The 24,126-nt window shown below is 35.3% G+C and overlaps 2 protein-coding genes, 1 non-coding gene and 1 pseudogene across 4 annotated transcripts; 2 read left to right on the plus strand and 2 right to left on the minus strand.

Moving 5' to 3' along the window:
* The first annotated feature begins 2,041 nt into the window (after positions 1-2,041).
* Positions 2,042-9,068, plus strand: LOC110665456 (uncharacterized). The gene is made up of 4 exons (XR_009142620.1): positions 2,042-2,456; positions 3,474-3,845; positions 3,925-8,375; positions 8,500-9,068. It is a non-coding gene; the product is annotated as an uncharacterized LOC110665456 (transcript).
* Positions 9,069-10,586: 1,518 nt separating this feature from the next.
* On the minus strand, positions 10,587-15,585 carry LOC131169118 (rac-like GTP-binding protein ARAC8). 2 transcript variants are annotated; one of them, XM_058132502.1, is made up of 9 exons: positions 15,098-15,585; positions 14,624-14,711; positions 14,373-14,482; positions 14,232-14,295; positions 12,677-12,741; positions 12,525-12,590; positions 11,984-12,081; positions 10,874-10,914; positions 10,587-10,759 (listed from the first exon to the last, which is right to left on the minus strand). In XM_058132502.1, the coding sequence occupies exons 1-8, from the start codon at positions 15,200-15,202 to the stop codon at positions 10,875-10,877; spliced, it is 636 nt and encodes a 211-aa protein (XP_057988485.1). In that variant the 5' UTR covers positions 15,203-15,585; the 3' UTR covers positions 10,587-10,759; position 10,874. The 2 variants fall into 2 exon arrangements, with proteins under 2 accessions (XP_057988485.1, XP_057988484.1); XM_058132501.1 differs by having other exon boundaries at positions 10,587-10,764; positions 15,098-15,584.
* A 2,010-nt stretch (positions 15,586-17,595) lies between these two features.
* Positions 17,596-19,337, plus strand: LOC131171951 (protease Do-like 9; annotated as a pseudogene).
* A 1,853-nt stretch (positions 19,338-21,190) lies between these two features.
* LOC110665454 (RING-H2 finger protein ATL48) lies at positions 21,191-23,790 on the minus strand. Its single transcript, XM_021825586.2, has 2 exons — positions 23,620-23,790; positions 21,191-21,567 (listed from the first exon to the last, which is right to left on the minus strand). Exons 1-2 carry the CDS (start codon positions 23,693-23,695, stop codon positions 21,392-21,394), a joined length of 252 nt encoding a protein of 83 aa, XP_021681278.1. The 5' UTR covers positions 23,696-23,790; the 3' UTR covers positions 21,191-21,391.
* Between the last annotated feature and the right edge of the window lie 336 nt (positions 23,791-24,126).

Raw genomic sequence — 24,126 nt, forward strand, 5'->3', positions numbered from 1 at the left:
TTCGCTGAAGAGGTAGATGTCGTGGATAAGTTTGTGTTCAGATATGCCAGTGCTGCTTTGGTGGATGAATTTGCAACCTTATTTGCTAGCGCTGGTGAAACTGGGTTTGCAGTTGAATTTGCACTCTGATTGGTTGGTGCAGGTCTTATTGCACTAAAATTGTGATTTGATTTGGCTTCAGTGCTTGATCTTTATTAGAATTATGTGTACTTTGACTATGATTTTCTACTGTGAATGGTATCTCACTGACAATTAAAGCATTATTGGACTGATTTTATTGCAAAATCGAATGTTGAACATAATCAGCCGTATTTTGAATGTGATTTGGTATAATTGGTAGGCCTCTCACTTCATCGTTTGTACTAGAAGGCTGAGATAAGGTAGTGTTAGATCTGGTGATGTTTTGCATAGGCAAAATAGAGAAGTCTCAATGAACTACTTTCCCACAAAACCCAAAACTTGTCTTTTTATGGATTTGATTCTTTTTAAGCTTGATGTGAAGCTATGACTTCCTAGTACTTTCTTGGATTTAAGGCCTTAAAGGTTTTAAATGGAGGCATATAACAGCGAAGAGGAGTCCAAAATGGAAGATTATGAAGTCATAGAATAAATAGATTGGGAGAGGAGCTTTTGGTTCTGCTTTTCTTCTTCTTCATAAATTTGAGAACAAGAAGTAAGAAGCTAATTTCTTTATAAGCTTTGTTTCTTTATGTTCTTTCTTCTTTCTTTATCATTGTGAATCTTCTTGAATATGCCCCTTAACAATTTTCTTTTTTATACCTATATATCCAATACATATGGTGTGTATAAATCTCTAGAAATGGTCAACTTATAGGTTTTGAAAAATTTAAGGATATAAATTGATTTTGCTATTTATTATTAAAGTGGACTAACATGAAATAAAATTGTCAAGAAGGAAATTATAAATATTTATAAATATTCTTATGAGTGACGTGGCTTTATTTTTATTTTAAAATGATACCTTTAACTAACATATAAGTAAATGACTATATTCTACCATGAAGGATTGTTATTGTAATAAAAATTAAGTTGAATAATTTTATTTTAATAAATTAAAATTTAATAACAGAGTTGAAAGTACTTTTTAAGTTTATGAACTATTGATACAATTAAGCCTACAAAAATACCAAATCATCACAAATTTGCTTCTTGAAAAGATAAATAATTTACCATTCATCAGAAAAGTGTTTAAATTATATTTGTAGATGTCATATTATAATTTAAAAAAAAATTTTAATTTGAAACCTATTATTATTAAAAGTCAAAAATTTGTTGTGAAATAAAATTAAAATTTAAAAATTTTTAGTAATAAATTAAAGATAAGAGATAAAAGTAAAATTGAAATAAAATTTAAAAATAATATATAATTTTTGAAAAAAAAAAAGGAAAGAGAGTTCAACAAAACTCTATTACTCACATATTAGGACAAAAATAATTAAGAAAGAAAGAAAAAGAAAATAAAAAAACAAAGAGAGAAGGGAAATGGGAGATGCTTACTCAAGCAAAGATCCCTGCAAAATATCATTTTCTTTCCAGAAACAGGACATTTACATCATTCGTTTCTTGCTTTAGTTGTGTGCGCGCGTGTGTTGGAACAAGTCAGGACAACCTTAACTACTCCATCATGCGACTGTCCAAAGCCCAAACCTCACCTCACCTCACCACCATCCTTCACATTTTACACTTTTACCCCCCTCTTCAACTCCCTGTCACCCTGTCATCCCCCCATCCAAACCCCACTACAAAAACCTAAAAACTAATTCCCCACTTAACAAAATCAAAGTCAACTCAGTGCCTTTTTTAAATTGGTCAACATTTCTATCGCCCAATCTAGTCCAATCATATTCTGACATGACCTCTTCTCTTTTCGTCAGCTAACTCACCGCCTTGTAACTCTATCACCCACTTGCCCGTCCTGCCCGATCTGCCCTCCCTGCGCTTCCAAGTACCCAAGTGCGCCTCTTCATTTTGCTGTCTCTTTCTCTCTCTCTTCGGTCTCTCTTTCTCTCTCTGATTGGCGACCTTTGTTTCTCTATAGATCGACAGGGCGGCTTCGATTCTCTTCAATTTCAACGATCCGAGCTGGAGTTCGATCGATTTGTTCAGAAATTGGACGCCTTTGGATTGGAATTCGATTCGGGAAGCTGTATTTAGGGTTTCGATTCTGGTGGCTGATGGTGGAAGGTGGGACTTTGTGGTGGATCTGGGAGTTGAAATTAATTTAAGGACTTGGAGTGGGGGTTGGATTTTGGGATAAAGGAGAGGGGATTGATGGTACTCGAGGGCGAAAATGCAAGGCTATGCATGGGCGGGCTTGTGAGGAAAGGAAAAGGGGCCGGCACATGTGGACAGGACCTAACCGTGGTAATTCGGTTATAGCTGGTGATGTTTCCTCGTCTTCTTCATCGCTGTCTCCAACTAATTCGTTTTGCAAGGTGCTTTTTTTTTTTCCATTTTAAATTCCTATAATTTTTCACCCAATTTCCCCATGATTTTGGTTTTGATTTTTTTTTTCTCTAGGTCAATGAAGGGATTTCAGAAGGTTTTGTTTGTTTGGATTTTGGTTTGTATGAGGGAGGAGGAAGATATGAATTTGTTTTGGGGGGATTTAAGCTATTGAGGTGGAAATGGTTTGATTCTGGCGTGGTTAGTTGGGAAGTGGATCGATTTTTTGTGTTGTTTGTCTTGTGTAGATGGAAAATTGGGGAAATGACTGGCTTTATTTACGTGAATTTATGATTGAATCTGATTTTGGAGAATTGTGCGTGATGACTTGTTTCATGTAGGATTTGAAGACAATTCTGATGAAATTTGGTTTTGCGTATTTTGATTGGTGTAGGAGTTGTGTCTTTTCTTATAAACTTAAGGCTTTGCGCTTCATTCCGTATGTGATGTGGTGGTGTGTGTGGAAGTGGAAAATGGATCAATCGTCAGTCTGAAGTTGTTAACAATGAATCTTTGCTGCTGTAAAATGACATTTTGGCGGGTGCATAACTGCTATGCAGTTCTTAGAAACTCTGAGTATGGTTCAGCACATGATTTTATTTATTCATAATATTTTGGGTGCACTAGTCTTTGTGTTACACATAATATGATGTCTGTATAGATGGAGGCGCTTTTATGCATTTTTTCAGTAGTTGATAACTTAGTTAGAAGTGCACTATTAATAAATGTAACAGAGGCTGGACATTAAAGTTACAAGAAGGAATTTTGAAATTCATGGTGTTGATCGTAATGTACACTAATGAGGTTATTCATGAGTAAGATTAATGTGATCACTAAATTTATTATTTCTGGAACCATTGCCTTTATGATTTCCTACTTCATTTTCTGTACTTGTGGAACAGTTTATTATGTTTATTGATTTGGAAATGCAGTTATATTTGGCTCATTCTCTTCAAGTAAACTGTGTGATAATTCACTGAAGTTCCCTTTTTGTCTTTCTTTAACAGGACGGACGCAAAATCAGTGTTGGAGATTGTGCTCTTTTCAAACCACCTCAGGATTCCCCACCTTTCATTGGAATAATTCGTTGGTTTACTACTGGCAAAGAGAATGAATTACAGTTACGTGTGAATTGGCTTTATAGGCCTTCTGAAGTAAAGCTTGGCAAAGGCATCCTATTGGAAGCTGCGCCAAACGAAATATTCTATTCCTTTCACAAGGATGAGATTCCTGCTGCATCATTACTCCATCCGTGTAAAGTTGCATTCCTTGCTAAAGGTGTTGAACTTCCATCAGGGACTTGCTCTTTTGTGTGTCGGCGAGTTTATGATATTACAAACAAGTGTTTATGGTGGTTAACGGATCAAGATTATATTAATGTATGTTTTACATGCACTTCTTGCATTTTTTTTTTGCCATATCAACTCCTTTATGGTAGTTTATGTTTCTTTTTCACAGGAACGACAAGAAGAAGTAGATCAATTATTGTATAAGACACTCACAGAGATGCATGCAACGGTGCAGCCTGGGGGGCGTTCTCCAAAGCCAATGAATGGTCCAATGTCAACATCACAGTTAAAATCTGGTTCAGATAGTGTACACAACAGTGCCTCTTCCTTTCCTTCTCAAGTTAAGGGAAAGAAAAGGGAGCGAGGCGATCAGGGCGTGGAGCCTGTTAAACGGGAACGATCTTCAAAAATGGATGACGGTGATCCTGGTCTCTCTAGACCAGAAAGCATTTGGAAATCTGAGATTTCTAAATTTACAGAAAAAGGGGGGCTTGTAGATTCTGAAGGTGTTGTGAAATTGGTGCAGCTTATGTTGCCGGAGAAAAATGAGAAAAGGATAGACTTGGTTGGTCGATCTGTACTGGCTGGTGTAATAGCAGCCACAGATAAGTTTGACTGCCTTAATCGATTTGTGCAGCTTAGGGGCTTACCTGTATTGGATGAATGGCTGCAGGAGGTGCATAAAGGGAAGATAGGCGATGGTAGTAGTCCCAAGGATAGTGATAAATCTATTGAGGAATTTCTTTTAGTATTACTTCGTGCGCTTGACAAACTTCCTGTAAATCTTCATGCTCTACAAATGTGTAATATTGGTAAGTCAGTGAATCATCTGCGTACACATAAGAACTTGGAAATTCAGAAAAAAGCTAGAACTCTAGTTGATACGTGGAAGAAACGTGTTGAGGCTGAAATGGATGCAAAGTCTGGTTCTAACCAGGCTGTCTCATGGGCTGCAAGACCACGTCTTCCAGAAGTTTCACAAGGTGGAAACAGGCATTCAGGTGCATCTTTTGAGGTTGCAATGAAGAGTTCTGCTGCACAACTTTCTGCATCAAAAAATGCTCCTGTCAAGCTGGGCCAGGGCGAGACCACAACCAAGTTTGCATCTGCATCTCCAGGTTCCATGAAATCGGCACCATCTTCTGCAACAATGGGTAATAACTTAAAAGAGGGACAAGCTAGAAATATTGGTGTTAGTGGCGTCTCTGATTCTCCCCTAGCAGCTACTGGAGATGAGAAAAGCAGCAGTTCTAGTCAGTCACACAACAATAGTCAATCTTGCTCCAGTGACCATGCCAAAGCTGGGGGGGATTCAGTAAAGGAGGATGCTAGGAGCTCTACTGCTGTTTCAATGACTGCAAATAAGATCATTGGTGGTTCTTCTCGGCATCGTAAATCAATGAATATCTTGCCAGGGCCAAATTCATCTGGGGTTCAGAAGGAAACTGGTTCAAGCAGGAATTCTTCCTTGAACAGAAATCAAGGTTCAGAAAATTTGCCACAGTCCAGTTTGACATGTGAGAGGATGGTTGATGTCCCTGTAGCAGAGGAAATAATCACAAGTTGATTGTTAAACTGTCCAATAGAGGTCGTAGTCCTGCAAGGACTGCCAGTGGAGGATCATTTGATGACGCTTCAGTTATGAATAGCAGGGCTTCTTCTCCTGTGCTTTCTGAGAAGCATGACCAGTTTGATCATAACATGAAGGAAAAGAATGATGCTATTCGAGCTAATATTATTGCTGATGTCAACACTGAGTCATGGCAAAGCAATGATTTCAAAGAGATGCTGACTGGTTCTGATGAGGAGATGGTTCACCTGCCGCTATTCCCGATGTGGATAACTGCAGAACTGGTGAAGACGCTAGGAAATTAACAGAAGTCTTGAAAGCAGCTTCCTCATCATCTGGAAATGAACATAAATCTGGGAAATTGCATGATGCTTCTTTCAGCCCCATAAATGCTTTGATTGATAGTTGTGTCAAATACTCTGAAGCAAATGCATCTTTGTCTGTTGGGGATGATGTTGGAATGAACCTGCTTGCTAATGTGGCTGCTGGTGAGATGTCCAAATCAGATATGGCTTCCCCATCTCCTTCTCCACAAAGAAACATCACTGTTGCTGAGCACTCTTGCACTAGCACTGATTCAAGAATAAAATCATCTCCAGGTGATAAGGTCGCTCCAGACCAAGGTCAGTCTGTTGATGATGAGCACGAGAAGTGGAGTATCATTAAAAGTAATTCACTGGCTAAGAACACGGAAGTTAAACCCAATTCATTGTCACAAGAAAAAATGACTGGGGAGGTCAATGGACATTCAAATTCTTCCAGTATGAATGTGCTGCAAGTGGCAGAACGCTGTCCAGAAAGCAATGTGAAATCAGAAGAAACATTAAGAGAAACTTCATCAGCTGTGCCCTCTGCAAGAATGGTAGAGAAGACATCAAATGGTGGTGGCAAAGAAACGTGGGAGGAAAAGCCTCGTGGCAAGTTGAATGCAGGTGGCCCAAGTGATGCTAATGAAGACTCCTGCAACTCTTTTGAAACTGAGGATAAGTTTAATGTTTTAGGAGTGGTTGGGACTGAAGCTGTTGTAGGATCTTCTCCTTATCCATCTTCAGAGATTGACAGTGAGAACAAGAAAAATGTGAATGATGAGTTGAACATTCCTGGGCAGGCAGAGCAGAAACCACCTGCAATGATGCATTCACTGTCCACAAAAGCAAGTGCTGGGGAAGTGCTGCATCCTTCTGATTCTAACAAGGACATTATTTCTGAAAATATACATGAAGTGAAGGCTGAAAAGGCTGATGAAACAGACACAAGGAGTCCATGTGCTGGAAAACAAAAAACTGAAGAGGAAAGTAATATTGGGTCTGCTGTTACTGATCACAAAGGTGATTGTGTGGAGAGACTAGAAGGTAATCAGGGTAATGAACAACATAGCAGCGGCCCAATGCCTCCTGAGAAGTTGTCGACCACAGTTGTCCAAGAATCTGAAGTGCAAGCAAGGACTAGGGGATCAAAGTTGACTGGCATTGTGGCTGATGAAGCCGAGGAATGTACATCTGCAACAGCAGATGCTGTTCCTTTTTCTGCTGCAGGGGAGTTGGATGTGGAAGCAAAAGTGGAATTTGATCTGAATGAAGGCTTTAATGGTGATGATGGGAGATTAGGGGAACCAAATAACTCGAAAGCACGAGAATGTTCTACTGCTGTTCAATTAATTAGCCCTTTGCCTTTACCTGTTTCTTCTGGTTCCAGTGGTCTTCCTGCTTTGATTACAGTAGCTTCTGCTGCGAAAAGGCCATTTGTTCCCCCAGAGGATTTACTGAAGAATAAGGGAGAACTTGGTTGGAAGGGATCAGCAGCCACAAGTGCATTTCGGCCAGCTGAACCTAGAAAAGCATTGGAGATGCTGGCAAGTACGACTAGTGTATCACTTTCTGATGCACCTGCTGCTAAGTGCAATCGTCCTCCTTTAGATATCGACTTGAATGTTCCTGATGAAAGAATCCTTGAGGATATGGCTTCTCGAAGTACTGCTCAGGGTACAGTTTCTATAGCTGCCCTTGCCAATAATCATGATCTTTTGCATGTCGGTAAACTAGGTTCTGCACCTGTTCGTAATTCTGGGGGACTTGATCTTGATTTGAATAGAGTGGATGAGCCCACTGATATTGGTAATCACTTAATAAGCAATGGTCATAGGTTGGATGTGCAGCTTCAGCAAATCAAATCATCTTCAGGTGGTATTCTTAATGGAGAGCTAAGTGTGCGCAGAGACTTTGATTTGAATGACGGGCCTCTTGTTGATGAGATGAGTGTGGAACCATCATCATTTGGCCAGCACAACAAGAACAGCGCACCATCCCAACCATCTGTATCTGGCCTTCGGATGAATAATACAGAAATGGGCAACTTTTCATGGTTTTCACAGGGTAATCCATATTCAGCTGTCACGATCCAGTCCATCTTGCCTGATAGAGGAGAGCAGCCTTTTCCAATGGTGACACCTGGTGGGCCGCAAAGGATGTTGGCACCCTTAACTGGCAGCACTCCATTGAGTCCTGATGTCTATAGGGGGTCAGTCTTGTCTTCATCTCCAGCTGTACCCTTTCCATCTACACCTTTTCAGTGTCCTCCTGTCTTTCCTTTTGGAACCAACTTTCCTCCACCCACGGCAACATTTTCAGGTGGCTCTACAACTTATGTGGATTCATCATCTGGTGGAAGGCTTTGCTTTCCTGCAATGCATTCTCGAGTATTAGCACCTTCCAGTGCAGTTCCATCTCATTATCCGAGGCCTTTTGTTGTTAGCCTCCCAGATAATAACAATAATGGTAACACCGAGAGCAGCAGGAAATGGGGAAGGCAGGGGCTAGACCTGAATTCGGGGCCTCTAGGTCCAGACATAGAAGGGAGAGATGAGACATCTTCTCTTACATCAAGACAATTGTCTGTAGCCAGTTCACAGGCACTTGCAGAGGAGCATTCGAGGATGTTCCAAGTTGCAGGAGGCGGTGTATTGAAGAGGAAGGAGCCAGATGGAGTGTGGGAAGGTTATAAGCAATCATCATGGCAATAGAGATGCGCAATTGCACAGTCTGGTCTTTCCTGTAAGTTTTTAGCATGTGCTGTTCCATTTATTTATATATTCCTTAATTGAATTGCATTCTTTAGAACCTAAGATATGCATCAATTTTTTCCTGTACTAAATTAATTATTTTTATTTGATTTCAGGTCGGATGGGTGCACTCTCAGGATGGTCATCGAATTTGTGCTCTTTAAGGATGGTGGTAAGTGAGTTATTTGATGTTGATCAGTCTCCGACCCCCACCCTTTCGCTGTGCCAGCTGTATCTTAAAGGAATCTTTTCAGGTCTTCCTGCTGGTATTTCCTTGAATTTGTACTGGGTGACTGCAGTTCATTTTTCCCTTTGTAGATATTTTAACTGTTGGAAAGGATGCAGTCTGTTGCCCAGACATTCAAAATTGGTCCCAATACTGTTGTTCAGTGCATCACAATATATACTGTTGGACGCAAAACTATCCTTCCTTTTCCAACCATTCCGTCAATGGAAGTTGGGTTAGTGAACTGCTTTAAACAGAAGTCCTTTTGTATGTGCTTTGTGGTTAATTTATCTTTCTGTCTTTTCCTCTTTATTTTAGTCGCATATATGAGCAGAGTGGTCAGCAAATTTTGTTACTTGAGCATTTCTTGTTCTGGCGTATGCTTTAGTTGCTATGGTTGCAGCTGTATTCTAATTTTATTTTATTTTATTGATTAACCAGTGTTGATTTTTTGCTGAACAGTCAATTTTCGGCCTAGATTTATGTTGATGTTCACATAAAGACATTAAACTAACCAAGATTTGTATTATGATATCCCCTTGCCTCCTTTTTTATGTCCTATGATTAGGCAGTTGTATAACATGTGATGATGTGCTTTGAAACTAATGTTTATTTGCATGCTTTGGTTTTGTTGGCGAGAAAATGTGCTTCAATAATTGATCCTGGGAGTTAGACTGGTTGATTTCACTCGAATCATTGTTGATGTTCTGTATTACAGTTTATCAGATGGAATATGGATGAATTGCTGCATCTTTTGTATGGTGTTGGACCTGTTCTGGATTTATGATTTGGAATGAGGCTTGTCTATAATCACGTTAGGAAGTAAACATCAGTCGGGATAAACTTAACTTTCACAAAAGGTGAAATCTGATGTAGAGCGAGTTTGTATTTTGAAGTTTAGTCCCTCTTAAAACTATAATGGAATTCTTCTGTATTTAATTTTAACGTAGTTGATTCTGTTTTTGGCGTCTTGTCTCAAGTATCATATTCAAAGCACCGGCAGATATGAAGAAGAGAGCATGGATGGGATGTGGCATGAATTAAGGCCATACTGCGTCAAATGAAGACATGGTAATGGACACTTTATTGTTTTATAGCTTGGGGATCAGCATTTAGCCTTCACAAATTGGTTTAAATCTTCGTCGTTGAACTGTTCCCCCCATTGTGGCTGGGATGGGATCGGTGAAAAATTATAAAATCATTTAATACAACTTAAAAAAAAAAAAAAAGAAGGCAAATTTCCCCAATATAATTGAAAGAAAATTCCTGAATATTTTCAACTCAAAACTATCTTTCTACGCTTCATTTGATGTTGGACTGGTAAACAACTTGATCAATGAGTTGAATTTTCTCCATCTTAGTTAAAAAAAAAATAAAAATGGAGCAGCAATTATAAAAATTTCGCCTTTCCTATTTTAAACGCTACGCAGGAAAATCTCATTTCTGTTCTGCACTTCCCTCATTTTCCAAACATTATACTACGAAAATCAGAAAATGCAACTCACCAAAGAGAGATTTCAATTCAACTTGTAAGAAGAAAAAAAGATGAGCACCATTTCTTGCTAGTCTTAGGTATGAATTTCTTAAAATTTTATAGAATTTATTTGTAAATTGAAGATTTTAATGTTTAGTTTAAATGAGAATTTATTTGAAATTTTTAATAATTAATTTTATAAAATTTATTATAATTAAATTAAATTTTATAAAATTTATAAATGAAATTTAAATTTAAAATTATACATATTTTAAATAATAAAATTATTTTTTCATTATATATTATTTTATTTTATTTATTTCAAATACAAAATTTATTTTATTTGAAATAAATTTCATATTTAATATAAAACATACTAAATAAAGAAATTTATCCGTAAATAAATTTTATCACGAAATTTATTTACAACTCAAATAAATTTTACTATAAAATTAAATCAAAATAGAATCTTAATTCTTAAACCAAAATATCAAGACACCATGGACAGAGTCAGTAGAGCATACGAAGGGTGAAAGAACATGTAGAAATGTTGCTGAGCTTTCAAAATCAATACATGTAGATTAGTATACAAGGATAATATCTTCACCACCGTTGGTCGAACATAAGATTAGAAAATTCGAACTGCCACTGAGACTGTGTGACATTAAGATGAAAGCTGTGCTGCAACCAAAAAACATTGCTTTCAAAATTAAACTCACAGGAATCAGCATCTGGCAATATATTAGCAACAGTAACATTCAAATGACTATTCACTGTAACGAGGATGTACTTCATCTGAGACACACAAGCCTCCTTCCACATAAGGGATCTCTGCAATTTAAAAGCAAGAGATAAGAAGATCAGATAATGAATTGTATACATGATAAAACTTTGATAGATAAATCGCTCAATTGATGTGCGTACATGCAGATATTGTAAGTAATCGTATAAAGAAGCTAAAATCAAAGTGGCCAACAGAATGGATCCAAGGAATCTAAATGATAAAATGAACATATTTTATACAGATCTTCATACACCACATGAATTAAATATAAGTCAACGGATCTTCTACAAACTTAATAAATTCCAGCAGTGCTAACACAAACAGCGTCAGAGCAAGGGACCATTGTTTTGACCCTTGATGTGACAGTGAGTATACTCCAATAATTTCCTAGTTCTCATCTTCTACTAGAATGTGCATGGAATAGGAGTAGTATAATCAGATCAACTTATTAATGATACTTTAGACTGCAGACAGTGCAGGTTATTCAAACAGTCAGGATTTTAACATCAAACCCGAATTCCACAAAAGTAATTAAGGAAGACAATAGTGAGACTGAAAATAATAGCAGGTAGCTGCGGTCCCTTTGCAATTTACATGTCAATAACCAAACTGGCAGTTCAATTTGAAAAATGTCATGTTTAAAGACGACTGCTTTACTGTTACAACTAAATGGTGAGCATGTGTTTGTTATCATCTGTGGCCCGACTGACTCCTACCAGGCTATAAACACACACAACTCAACTCAACTCAACTCAATTTAGCCTCAATCCAATATAAGTAAGCTTTATGGATCCCTTTTTCCCCAGTTTTCTTAGATTTTTTTCATTTGAATAACCCTAAACTACAAATTAATAAAAAAAAAAAAAACCAAAATTTCCAATTAGCTGTAATTGCAAAATCACCAGGGATCATAAAAGGGAAACACTTATGAAAATATTTCCAGAAAAGCAAAATGGATGATTACTTGAGAAAAATATTTAAGAGTAAACACTTGCAAAAGTGAAACACATGATAATAAGAACATTTCATGTGTAGGAGGATATAATGCCAGAGGTCTTCACATATTAGGCAACCTAAAAAACAACTCTTATAAGTGCAAGGAACAATGTTACTGACAATAGGCATCCTCGATTTGGCTTTTTCTTTTTCTCTTTTTGTTTCTGTGGTGGTTTGATAACTACCCTGATCGCTGAATCAAAAACAGCCTTCACATTCTGCAAAAGCATAGAGAATACAACACAATCACAGAACCCATTTAGAAAATATTATTTCACAGTGACAGACACAAAACAGGGACAGAACAAGATCCTCATTTAGTAATGTGCCAAAAACCCCTATGAGAGAGAGTAACCATGCAATTTATATATGTTTAATACTGTATAACAAATAGCACAGAGCATCTGAATATAATTTTCATAAAGAAACATCAACTTTTTGCCAAGCATTTATGAGGGGAGCAGGGTTCAGGTGACCAGTTCCCAATTCAGGATAGTGACACTACAGCTACAATATACAATCACAGGAAGTAACTTTCAAAAGTTTCACCATCTTCAGGAGAGCAATTCATCCAGACAAACATTACTTTGCAGGCATTTCAATTATCATGGACACAAATTACGTTAGATGAAATTCACTGTCTTGCCATATTTCCACACACCTGTTGAGTTTTTGAGCTGCATTCAACATAATATGCTGCACCAATCTGTTTGCGCAGTTCTTCTCCCTGATTAAGAAAGAACTACCATATTAGGAACAGTGATTGCATGATTACCAAAATAATCGTACTAAGCAGTTTATTTGAAACTGCACCTGTGAAGTGGTCACAGGTACCAATCCCGGATGATCAGCCAAATAGTGCTTATCCTCACGAAGATCTACATGTCCATTTTTGAACCGTGCATTAGTTTCAAAAATCTAAAATGCTTCACATTGCTGTGCGTATGAAAACTATCTATCTACTTCTGCTAAACCACCTTTGCTTTTCATCACTAGAAACTAGCAAGCATGGCAGTGACTAGGCAACCTTACCATCCAATTTTTTAAAAAAAAACCAAAACGAAAAAGGGGTGTCTTCACATTGACAATTTTCACTGTCATGCCATCAGCCTTCTCACTCTTGCATGACATTGAACTCGGCATACTTTGACCACAATCAATCACATTTACCTTCTAAATGGCTACCATTCTTTGCCATAAGATTGATTAGCTTTGTAAGAAACTTTATTCTGGTGGCTACCCTATGAATAAACAAAAAATTGAAAGGAATTTTCAACCTTGTTATATCTGCTTCATTTATGAACAATGAAACTTTGATGCTGAAGCAAGTATCTATAATATCAATACCAACAATAGCCTTTGATATATCTTGCTATTAATTTTCAGTTTTTTCCTAAATTTATCTCTCATTTGCTAAACTTTGACAATTTAAACCTGGTAAATGAGACATTGCCTTGCACTGCATAGGCCCAATTGATTAGAAACTAGAAAGAGAGTAGAGCATCTGCACAAATTTGTGATAGAAAAATAATTTGTCCACTGAATTTAAAGTTGAAAGTTCTTTTTTTTTCCCTGAAGGACAAAAAAAACACCTTCCAGAATCATATGTTTGCGGCAAAACCACAAAATAATAACAGAAAAGCTAAATAAACAAAAAATACTATAAACAAAACTCTAATAGCTCTTTCTTTCTTTAAGCAATCCGAATGCAACAATGGCTTCATTGATATTACGGAACCTCTCCTCTTTCCAAACTCATAGGAGGGGCACATTATAGGCTTATATCTTATATAAAACAGGATAGTTTTAACCTTTCGATTTTTTGCTATTATTGCCTTGGTAAGCAAAGAAAAGCGAACTGACAAGTTGGCTATAAATGTACTATGTAACTCTATTACTCTGACTTATGAGTTGTCCAAAAGCTAGAACCTAGTTGTCATGACTTCTCCTATAGGATTTCATTACATGCATTAGACATCTTCATGTGCCAATTTCCTAGAGAAACAGAGTTCAGAAAGCATGTTTATAGTTGATATCAAACTCATGCAGTTACTAAAGGAGGTTGGACTAAAGAGTAGCTTTTTGGTTTGAAATATGAATGAGTCACTGTCTTAACATACTTTTATTGAGTGCAAATGATCCTGAAAGAACTTGTAGTTATTTCACCTGGTCATGACAGTATGGGACAGGGAAGATAAACCTTTCCCTTATTAATCAGTAAGGTATTAACTAGGAAAAAGAAATTAACAGGTGTAACCTAGATTACCATACTTAACAAAATCACATAAAATACAAGCAAATAACCAAGAAAAAAAATTATAAACAGCACTGATTGAGAAAAAACAATGATGAATGCTAGTAGACTTACCCATTTTGGTGCCAACCAGTACTGCTGGGACTCCTGAAGCATAATGCTGAAGCTCAGGAACCCACTGAAAAAGCAGTATTGTTATGAGGGAGAAAATAACCAGAACCATAAGTAGATCAAAATAGGGTGAAATGTGCACACCTTTTTAAGTATATTCTCATAGCTTGCCCGACTAACCAGGGAGAAAGCTAACACGAAAACATCAGCCCCTCTGTAACTCAAGGGCCTTAATCTATTATAATCTTCTTGTCCTATAAAAGTCATTGAAAATGGATGTATCACAAAAGTTGCCTAATTTGACAAAATTGTTTGAGCAACCAAAACCACAGTTCTCATTGTCAGTTAAGGAAAATAAAGGACGAAAGTTGTATAGAGAGAGAAATAAACCATACCAGCTGTATCCCAGAGGCCTAAGTTGACCGTGGTTCCTTCAACTACTACGTTTGCACTGAAGTTATCAAACACAGTGGGTATGTAATCCTGATGAACAAAAAAAGCATTAAGTAGTATAAAGTGTAGAATAATAACATTTATTTCTATGTTTATTTGCATGAAACAACAAAGTAGAAGCAACATTTGCATGAGGATAAAAGAAACCAATTCTGAACAGGAAAACAAGCGAAACCCAGACGATCGTCTAAAATTGGAAAACCCAGAAAGACAACTTTATAGAAGCCAAAGGATTTTAGACAGACTAAAAAGAGAAGATTGAATTGGTGTTGAAGAAAACACAAAAAGCAACAAAACACAGATGCAATCAGACAATAAACAACACAGAAGATCACCCAAAAAAGGAAAAAGAAATATAAAGCAGAGGTTAGAAAGCCTTCCAGACAGATGATTTGATGGAACAAAAAAAAACTCACAGTAGGAAACTTGTTACTTGTGTAGCAAATAAGCATGCAGGTCTTGCCAACAGCTCCATCTCCCACAGTCACACACTTGATGAACCTCGAAGCAGTTGAAGCCATTGATGAAAAACAAAACAGAGGAAGAAGCTCTTCCAATCGAAAAGAGAAAAAAATATCAGTAGAAGAGCAGTACCCAAAACAAAAACAGAAGGATTGGTTTCTTGGTATACAAATTTATTATGTGTCTTTTGGATGATAGATAAGGAGGTGGTGGATCACATGATTCTCACTCATTCACTTATACTGTATCCAAATTTCTCTCTTTTGCTTTTTGGGGTTCTCTCAATTTCGTTGTTCTGATTGGGAATTTTGGTCGGTTCCTTTTGCTCTTTTCTAATTTCATGCATATGATTCTTCTTTAAAGTAGACAGCTTTTTGTATTTATCGGTATTTAGCCCCAGAATTGAAAGACTTGTTCTGTCCTCATCAATCTGTGCACCAGTTTTGTTCTCTTCCACCGCCTTTCGCTCTCTGTCGCGTCTCCTTCGCTAATGAAAATGATTTTTTTAATAGTTTATGGTATATTCTGTAACAGCAGTAAAATTAGTATATGACAGACTCGGAGGTTGCAACTGACAACTGATTAATATTAAATTTCTTACCAAATTGTGAGATTTTGAAGATTAATTAGCCATTAATCATTCTCCATTAACTAAGCCAAGCCTAAAACAAGTAGCTATTTAGATTGAAATTTGCTTTTAAACCTCAAGTGTAATTATCAACTGTTTTCAGGATGCATCTCTAGCAATCTTATTGCTTTTACACTTTTTTGTCCAAATAGACACCTCATCTTCAAATTATTATTATTATTTTTATTTCTAAAATATAAATATATAATTAAATTTTTTATTTATAAATAAATTTAATCAATTTATAAATCAAATTAAACGATATTTATATCATTATACTTTTTACTTATCCCACCTCGTTATCCTATAAAAAGAATTCTTAATTGTAAATAAAAAAATTAATTAAATATTAATTTTTATGATAAAACATATAATTAAAAAAAAAAAATCAGAGTGGGATGAATAAAAGAAGAAAAAGAAATGAGTAAAGATCAAGCAACATACCCCAATAGAGCATAAAATTACATAGCAGCTCCTAATTAAGATGTGCATAAAAAATGATTAATGCACTGTTTATAGAAAATCATCATTTTTTTTTCCTATTTATTATATATTCATAATTAAATTTAGTAATTTGATAATAAAATGTACATATTATAATACATATTTTTTATATTTTATTTTAAATTAACGCTTGTCTCTTCTCATCAAAATAAAACGATTTATTAAAAGATGTCACAAGAAGCAATATGATTTAGAAAGAATGCTTATGCTTTACTATTTTGCTTTGGAGTATTTTTAATGATTTTTTTTTTTTTTCTGTAGTCCTAATGGAAGTCAGTGGCACCATTTTTAAGTTGCACTAGGCGTCTTTGTTGCCTAACAAGCAAAGCATGCTCAATGGCTTTCATAATCATAAGCTTAGGATTATTTCAATAAAATAATTTATGAATTTAATGTGTAGAAAGTTGTTTTAGGAACTGAGTTTCAAGGAGCTCTTATATTACTATTTTAATTAGAGAATTGTTCTTTACTAATTCTAATTTATATATATATTTTTTAAATTTAATACGTAAAAATAATATAATGTCTATCAAATTTTTGTTATATAATTGAAAGAAAAATATATGAGAATTAAATGAAAAATGCCACATGACAATATCATGAATAATAACATCACGTGTTAAACTCATGAAGAACATCATGTGACATATTATATGATAATATTATGAAAAATAATATCACGTGTCAATCTCTTGAAAATACCTTTCTACTTATATAGATATCGATATAGAAAGTGAGATGGGAAACAAAAATATAAGAAATAATAATTTAATTTTTAAAAAAAGAATTATTTAGAGTTTATGTATACACTAAAATTCCTTAGATTTTTATATCATGGTTTATAATTTTGTAAAATAATTCATTATATTTATAGTAATATTTGCAATAAATAATAATTCCTGTAACATGATTTTTAAGACAAAAAAATATTAATAGGGATCTAATATAATTTATTTTCATAATATATATATATATATATATGTCATTTGAAGTGATAATTTATTTTTAATTTATAAATATTTTTCAAATATTATATTTTAAATTAAATTAATTTTTTTAATTTAAAATAATTAGTAGATTAATTACTTAAAAGTGTAAACATGAAAATTTTAAATTCATATAAGTATAAATTTAATAATTATTAGATTATATATTTTAATTATTTTTTTAACAAATCTCAATATATATTTTAATTATTAAATTCCTTCTTATATAAGTTTGAAGTTATTAGATTCACCTTAATTAAGCATAAATTAAGTATTGATTTATAGATTTTGCTATACTTCTAGATTTAAATGTAATTTTATTATTATTATTATTATTTAGTTCGGGAACCAAACACTACTAATCAAACACTCAAAATCTAGCCGTTCATTCATGGGAGGCGGGACCACCACCCAAACCCTAGATCCCGCCACCACTAACAATGTGATGACGACGTTTTCTCCGTCCCTAACGTCGAAATCATCAATCCCACAGCCCCTACCCCCACCAGCGACAAGAACCACCATCACAGCTACGGTAGCCAGCGCCGCCGCGGTCGTCCCAAGAAACGGCCCAAACACTCCCCGGACAAGCCCAAGAAGTCCCTGCCACCCGTGATCAATGGAGGGGTGGGGCCTGCTCCGCCTGTGGAGAGTGTGTCAAGGGTAGTGCCCGCGATGGATGCTGTGGTGAACGTGTTCTGCGTGCACACGGAACCAAATTTCTCTCCCGTGGCAGCGAAAGAGGCTGTATAGCTTGAGCAGTAGTGGTTTGACTAATTCTCATTCTGCGGAGCACTATAGCCAGGTTATGCACAAGAAGCATCGCTCCGATGCCAAGTATTTGGCTACGGTGCTCGCTATTGGGACCGAGGGCGATATTGGTAAGACGAGCATTTATTAGTTTTTAGTGTTGTTATTGGGCTTTTGATGTTTATATTCGTGTGCATATTATCTTTGTACGATATACATTTGAGGAATGTAGCAACTTGACGTGATTGCTAGCGCTACTCATTTTTTGAGATATACTTGTGTCTAGTTAATGCTGTATGCAATGGTTCGATCTACGTAAGAATTTCTCTTCCATGTAGAAGATTTGTTAAGTTATATGAATGTAGAATGAAATGGATGTGATGATTAAGAAACCTGAATGCAAGTTTATAGGAAGTGAAGGACTAGGATTTAGCCTAAAGATCGTATGAATGCCTTTAGCTGTAAATACGTCCTACAACTAGAGAATGAGAGTAATGAATTCTAACTATGAACTCTAGCAATGAGAAATGTCCTGAGGTTGAACTAGCAAGGTGAAGTGGATGCTAACATGATGTGTTGATAGTTTTTTTTTTCCTAAGTGGATGCAAATAATGAAAATTTTTGTTTATTCAAATTTGGGATTGTGTGATTTTGCAGCTCTGCTAACAGTCAATGATGATGGGTTTTTGAAAGCAGTGTCACATATTGAATTTGGAGAATTGCCTGCACTTCAAGATGCTGTGACTGTTGTGGGTTTCCCAATTGGAGGAGACGATTTCTGTGACAATTGGTGTTGTGTCACGAATAGAGATCCTGTCTTATGTTCATGGGTCCACTGAGCTTTTGGGTTTGCAGGTTATATTATTACTATCGTAGCTTTGTCATTGTTGATGCTGGTAATTCTAACTGTTGCCCTTGTACTCCCCTCTCATTATTTCTTTGCGGATGGACGCTGCTATAAACTTGGGAAATTCTGGTGGGCCTACCTCTAACGACAAAGGACATCGTGTGGGCATTGGATTTCAGTCTCTTAAAGGTGAAGATGTTGAAAATATAGGGCATGCCATACCAACACCAGTCATCATCCATTTTATACAAGATTATGAGAATAATGGAGCATATACAAGTAACTTAGTTACAACCATACATTTTTTGAACTCTGTAGAGGATAGTGGAGCTATTAAGGGGAGGAACTGCCTTTCTTCATTCTTAGATGGCTCTTTATTTTGCATTTTTGGGTACACTGTTCATATATGTAAATACATAGACTGTCTAAACTTAATGGATTCACTGTCTTGTGTATAGTATATCTGTTGATGCTTCCTACGTCTAGTATAGTAGCCATCTTTTGTTTTCAAGTTTAGTTTCTTACGCTGGTTGGTACAACTTAGTGCATTTGTAGTTTGAATCCTTTTTCTCACTATTTTTTTTAACCGAACTAAGGCTTAGTTTACAAGGATCCTTAACCTCCATTCAGCTCTATTTATGGCCAGGATTTCTATTAGCTATTATGATGTTAGATTATTTTTTACCACTTCAGTCCATGTCATTTATTCCCCCTTTCTCATTGATAAAGAAGAGATCACATCAATGCTGTGTATGTGTGGTTTCTGTACAATTGTGAATACTGTGAAATTGAATCACACAATGTCTGTTAATTGTATCACATGCTTCACTGTTCTTGATTAAAATCAATAGTCATCAATACCTGCTGGTATCCCCATTTCTTGGGATTGAATGGCAGAAAATGGAAAATCCAGATTTGCAGATGGATATGGGGTATGAAGAATTGACCCCACTGCTCCGGAATCTGAATTTTTGAAACCATCAGATATTATTCTCAGTTTTGATGGGGTGGATATTGCCAATGATGGGACATGTATGTGTCCATTTCCTATTTTCACAGAAGGCACCTGAAGCCTATTTGGGTACATGTGTATATAAATGAGGTGCTTATTAACTTTGGTATTCATACTTTATTGTTTGTAACACAGCAGTTCATTCCTTTCATTCTTTATTTTCAGTTCCCTATCAGCATGGAGAGAGCATAGGTTTCAGCTACCTTGACTCCCAAAAGTTCACTGGGGATAATGCAGCAATTAAAGTTCTCGTAATTCGGAGACTCTAAACTTTGACATCAAACTTTCTACTCACCGAAGGCTCATTCCACCGCATGTCAAAGGCAGACCTCCTCCATGTTACATTATTGCAGGATTTGGGTTCTCCATTCCAATCATAACCCAAAAATTCATTCTTGGGTAAGATAACCAATAATCTAGTAATGGGCTGATCTTATTCTCATCTTCAAGCCGCTGAAGATGATAATACACTTCTTGAAGCCCTTGCCAACGCATTCCAGCGTCACCAAGGCTGCTTTGTGGTCAAGCCCGTATCAACGCATTCTAGTATATCACCAAGAATGGCCACCACCTCCCCACCAAGGAAGATTGTCATTGATGGTTCTCGTTGGTGCAGAATGCAGCCGCGTAGTACTATAGTGTAGCTCAATTGATTGAGTAAATTACAAGGAAGTTTTTGAGGCTTAACAAAATTCACAAATTAATTTTTAATGTAAATTTGATAATAATTTAATCTTTAAATTTTATTTCTGTAAATAATTTAGTCTATCACATTTTACTTTTACTAATAAATTATGACTAGCAAATTTGAAGAATGAATCTATTAATAGCAATAAAATTTGAGAGTCAAATAGTTAACCAAAATAAAATTTATAGATCAAATTATTATTAAATCCATATTAGGGACTATTTTTGTGAATTTTTTTAAAGTCCAAGAACTTAATGATAATTCATCCTTGTTTATAGTGGAAAAGGCACAAACTCAATTGAGCTCTACATAATTTTTAATTCAGTTTCTGTTTATGTACAGTGGGATGGACATGGAAGAGTTAGCTTGAAATACTTTTACTGCAAAAGAGCTTCTAATCGTTCAAAGAAAATGCAGGCTCAATCAACAATTGTAAGTTCATATGCGTTGTTATACGAAAACAAGGGAAAATAGATAGGAAACAAGGAAAAGGGATGGAAGTGAGAGGAAAGGGTACCGAGAAAGTGAGAGAAGAGGAAATCCAGAGTTTTTCCATTATGAAAGAATGAAATGATGAGGATGCTTACTGATGCACAATAACGCTACGCGCACATTTTAGTAGTGCTTAAACATACCCATATAAACTGTTATTTTATTAATAATAATAATAATATCGGAAGAAAAGTAGGGAAAAAAATAATAATGGATGCATGTATGGAAATTTAAGAAACCAATACTACCATTTGTTAACGATGAAGATGGCATCCACCACTAGAACCCATTTGTGGTAGATCCATACCAAGTTACAGGAGTCGGAATGTGGTTTATAGACTCTAACTTGACTTTTTCCAGGGGTTCTCCCCATAGTAGAAAGCAGTTCCAACCATAAGTGCAACAGTAGCTCCTTGGACCACCACCCTAGCTCTCATTAAAAGCTGACCCAATTGAGAATTGCCTTGCCTGAAACTGATTAAGCCAGCTGTAAGCACTCCAGCTGTCATAAGCGCACCTGCAATATTTACATATAATACATATCAGCCAAAAAGAGGCTAAATGCCAAAGTGTTTTACGATATCATACATGCTAATGGTAGCTTTATCATAAGCAAGATTAAATTTCAAGCTTTTGACAACCAGCTTGACCACCGTTGAGCTCATGAGGCGATTCAAGAAAAGAGTTGAGAATGGAATTGCAAGCCACAAGAACTTGAAAGCAGATAAAAAAAAAAAAAAAAAAATCCTGCAGCCATTTATGTCATTCAAAATATACATTAAATCCACTGATCAAACAACATTCCTAGGCATAACCCACTGTGGTTTCCAGGACATTCCCTGATTTACATGCAAAGGAAAAAAGGATAACTGCTCTCATCTTTAAAACATTTGATCATTTTGGGAATCAACCAACCATGATAAAAATACTAGTGTAAGATGTGACAATGGAATATCCTTGTGTTTTTAACATGAATTGAAATCCCCTCTAATGCCATTTTCAAAGGAGGTAGCAAGCATCTTTTGCATCCAGAGCACATTTGCAACTGGCTCACAAAAATAACCATGCAAGCATCTTACATTCTTTTATTATCCGCTTACATAACCTATCAGGACTGGTAGCTTACTTATCAATCTGCAACATTGTTCCTCTTTTCTCCCTTTTTCCCCCTTTAATTAATAAAATCTTTCAATTTGATTATTCAAGAAAAATGATAAGTTTGTCTTTCACATCAATGGCTCACTCCAACGCATTTTCATCACCAAAATGTCTAAATATGTATTGAGGAATATCGTTCTCACTAGCAAAATGAGGGTAAAAAGGGAGAAAAGTCCATTTTCTTCAAAAAAAAAAGCAAAGAAATATTCAAATTTCTCGGGACAAAATCCATTCTCATATCAGTAATTCATTTCCTTATTTACAAATCTTCAATTCATATGTAAAACTTAGAACTTGAAAACATAACGTAATGCAATTTTTGTGAAGTATTTTTGCTCAAACAATTTGCTGTAGTGACTAGGTGCTACTTATGCACAGGAAAAAAAAAAGCATCAAATCATTCTAAAGTAGTGCTTCAAATTGAGCATAGGGTCACATAGGATCATCTAAATTCATCATAGGTATTATTCACTGATCAGAAATGGAGTATGCACACCGAATACAGAGGCCTAAAATCAATTAGCATCAGAATCCCTGCACATTTCACCCAAAACATGGTTCAGGACACTGTTTATGGTGCAAATCTGCAACTACAAAATAAATCTAAAACTGTTTTTCTTTATCTTCTCTTAGGCCCCAAATTATACCCTCCAAAATCAAACCTAACACATCATCCACCCTTTGAGCTCTTACTTGCAGCCTTTAAAACCATTAAAGAACTTATTCAGCTGCCTATATCACTTTAGGACTTCTATTCAACCCCTCCTAGCTATCCTAATAAAGAATGTTACTGACCTTGTTCTGCACTTCAGAAAAAAAAATAAAATAAAATAAACACACTGCTTGCTTCAGGAAAAAAAGGAAAACTACTCAAAACATGGTTCAATTCCAATGGAAGGTATTACTTTTGATTCATCAATGATAAATATTAAACTGAACATCGATGCAGACCCATTTTTCAGGCAACTGAGAACGGAGTTTATTCATTTAATCATTTTCAACATGTAATTTTCACAAATTAACAAATCTCAATAGAATGATCTCTAACATAATAGAGTTTCCTCAAACCAAGAAAAAGAACCATTTTCAGTAACCAATCCAAACGCACTTCCACATCCATCACTAAAATCGTCATAAAATAAATAAAAATCTTAAAAGGCACCACACAGACATCAAAATTTTCCAATTCACCATAAATAAACATCAATCAACCATTTTGTTTACAAGAAAGGTTCATGATAAATATGATCCACAAAACAAAACCTCTAAAATTGATTAAAGTTATTCACTAACACAGTCCATATCAGCTAAACTTCAACAAGCATAAGCATTATGCCAGCACACAAAACAATGGAAAAATAAATTTAACCCTAAAATAAAAGTGTATGATGAAAAGGGGAATTTAGTTTACCAACGGGCACCAGAGGGTTCCTGACCCGTTTCTTCTCCTCAAAAAATTGTTCCAAGCTCGGTTCAGTCGTGCCCATCTTCTACTTCAAAAGTTTTTATTTCTTGAGAAAAATGAAAAATGGTAAGAGAGAAACAGAGACGAGGAAAACGGTGAATCAGATTCGCATGCCAATATATATATAATTTTTCCTTTAAAAGAAAATAAATATCTGAAAAATTTAAAATACTTTTAAACACAATTATTATAATTAAATTTAATATATAATTATTTATAATTTATTAATTTAATATATTTAATTCAATTACTGCAATAAATATTATCATTACCCTTTAATTATTAGTATAGGTGAAAATTTATTTTTTTAAAAAAATATTTATTTAAAATTTTAATAAATATTTAAATTTTTATAAAAAATTAATAATTAATTTTTTAAAAAATTTTTAAAAATTTAATTAAATTTTATTTAAACATGTATAATTATTAAAAGTAATATATTTATTATTTTTT

Source organism: Hevea brasiliensis, chromosome 13 (genome assembly GCF_030052815.1).
Source record: "Hevea brasiliensis isolate MT/VB/25A 57/8 chromosome 13, ASM3005281v1, whole genome shotgun sequence".
NCBI lineage: Eukaryota > Viridiplantae > Streptophyta > Magnoliopsida > Malpighiales > Euphorbiaceae > Hevea > Hevea brasiliensis.